Source organism: Pterocles gutturalis, unplaced genomic scaffold (genome assembly GCF_000699245.1).
Source record: "Pterocles gutturalis isolate BGI_N339 unplaced genomic scaffold, ASM69924v1 scaffold15152, whole genome shotgun sequence".
In the NCBI taxonomy this organism is placed as follows: domain Eukaryota; kingdom Metazoa; phylum Chordata; class Aves; order Pterocliformes; family Pteroclidae; genus Pterocles; species Pterocles gutturalis.
Window position 1 is genome coordinate 18167 of NW_010113008.1, and position 1590 is coordinate 19756.

Below are 1590 nucleotides of genomic sequence, written 5' to 3' on the forward strand. Positions count from 1 at the left end.
ACGGCTCTGCATATTACAGTTCAGCATATCCAGCTGTCGTATGGGTGCCAAGACTCTTTGTAGGAGTTCATTGTTAAAAGCGTGTGCAAAGCTGTTTTAAAAATTACTTCCAGACCCTTCAAGAACATAGAGATGAATTCATAACAGAAATGCATGATATAACCCTAATGCACAAGAAACGGTTCTCCAGAAACGGTGCCTTTTGGTTATCTGTAACAATTCGTCTTACTCAGTGGATAAACAAACCAGCCCATGAAATTTCTGGGTTTTGCATCAGTTGAATGCTAAATTATCTCTGTCTTTTAGGTCCATCTGACGTGTCAGCAGTTATGAAATTCAGCAAGAGACCCACGTGTCCTGATGCTTCAGTAGCAGCCAGTCTACCTACGCCTCCTGTCCCGAGGCACAGGAAGAGTCACAGCCTGGGAAACAAGTGGGTACTTCAGGCTGCCTCACGCTCAGGCAATTTCGTGCAGCACAGAGGTTTAAGATAGCAGCAGAACACCCGGGTATTTGAGAACACTCTGGTATTTGTCCCTTCCATTTCTTGTATTGCAAGAGTGTTTCAGGCCTCGCTGGGTATTCTGTAGGTTTTCTCTTGACACTCTGTTATTTTTGCTGACACTGCTCTCTGCTAAGTGCCCCATGCTGGCAGTACTTGAAAGCTGTGTAACCACTTCAGTCTGTGGATTCCTGGTGTGCATAACTGATTTTTTTGTTTTGTTTTGTTTTTTAAACATCTTGCTAATACATCTAAGGAAACTTACTAGCTTCCTTATCATTCAGGAAAGTTGTGACCTTTTGCAGTGTTTTACCTGGGTAATATGGATTAGAAACATTCTTCTTTACCATTCACCCAGCTAAGTGAGAGTACCTGCTCCCCAGTTAAGGTTTTGGCAGCTACCAATTAGTGGCTCAGGGAAGAAGAAGCTCATGTGACTTGGCCAAGGTCATGGAGCATCGATGTGTTAGCTCACCTTAGGGAAGGACCACTAAGCAGTGGCTTAGCTGGGGTCTGCTTTTTCTGGTTTTGTACCTTTGCCTCCACCCAGGGTGTTCAGGTTTTGTACGGAGACTTAAAACTTCCCGTCTGCAGAAATCTAATAATTGTTATGTACAGAGACCGCTGAAATCGGAAACTTGGTTTGGTAGTCAAAGAGCAAAGTACAGCAGAGGGAGAGTGTGAGCAGGACCGTTTCATTGCCTGCTTCTCAGTAGGCTATTGATAAGGCAAAGTCTGAGCGCAAATACTAGGAGCCAGGGTTTGCTGTTAGATGACACGAGAGGGGAGTTGTGTTTTTCTCTTGTTTTCCAGCATGATGTGTCAGTTCAGCGTGGTGGAGAGCAAAAGCGCCACCTTCCCGACAGAGAAGCCGCGGCACCTCCTGGACGACAGCGTCCTGGAGCCCCCCAGCCCGGCCCGCCCTACGCCCAGCGCACTGCTCACCAACGGCCTCTCCATAGGTACCACCCTGCGGGGAACTAATTCTGCCCCAGTGCTCTGGAAATCATCCAGATACCCAGAAGTAGGGACTTAGGAAGATGATTAGCTCCTGTGCAAAGACTGGCTCCTTTCCTGGAAGAACAGCT

At 46.9% G+C, this 1590-nt stretch overlaps 1 protein-coding gene across 1 annotated transcript in view; it reads left to right on the forward strand.

Annotated features, from left to right (window-relative positions):
- LOC104462375 (ras-specific guanine nucleotide-releasing factor RalGPS1-like) overlaps positions 1 to 1590 on the forward strand; it is a gene marked incomplete at its 5' end in the record, with an annotated part of 26412 nt that overhangs the window by 17909 nt on the left and 6913 nt on the right. The window contains 2 exons of the mRNA XM_010074291.1: positions 307 to 433; positions 1316 to 1464. Coding sequence (XP_010072593.1) covers positions 307 to 433; positions 1316 to 1464 — 276 coding nt within the window. The remainder of the gene's footprint in view (positions 1 to 306; positions 434 to 1315; positions 1465 to 1590) is intronic.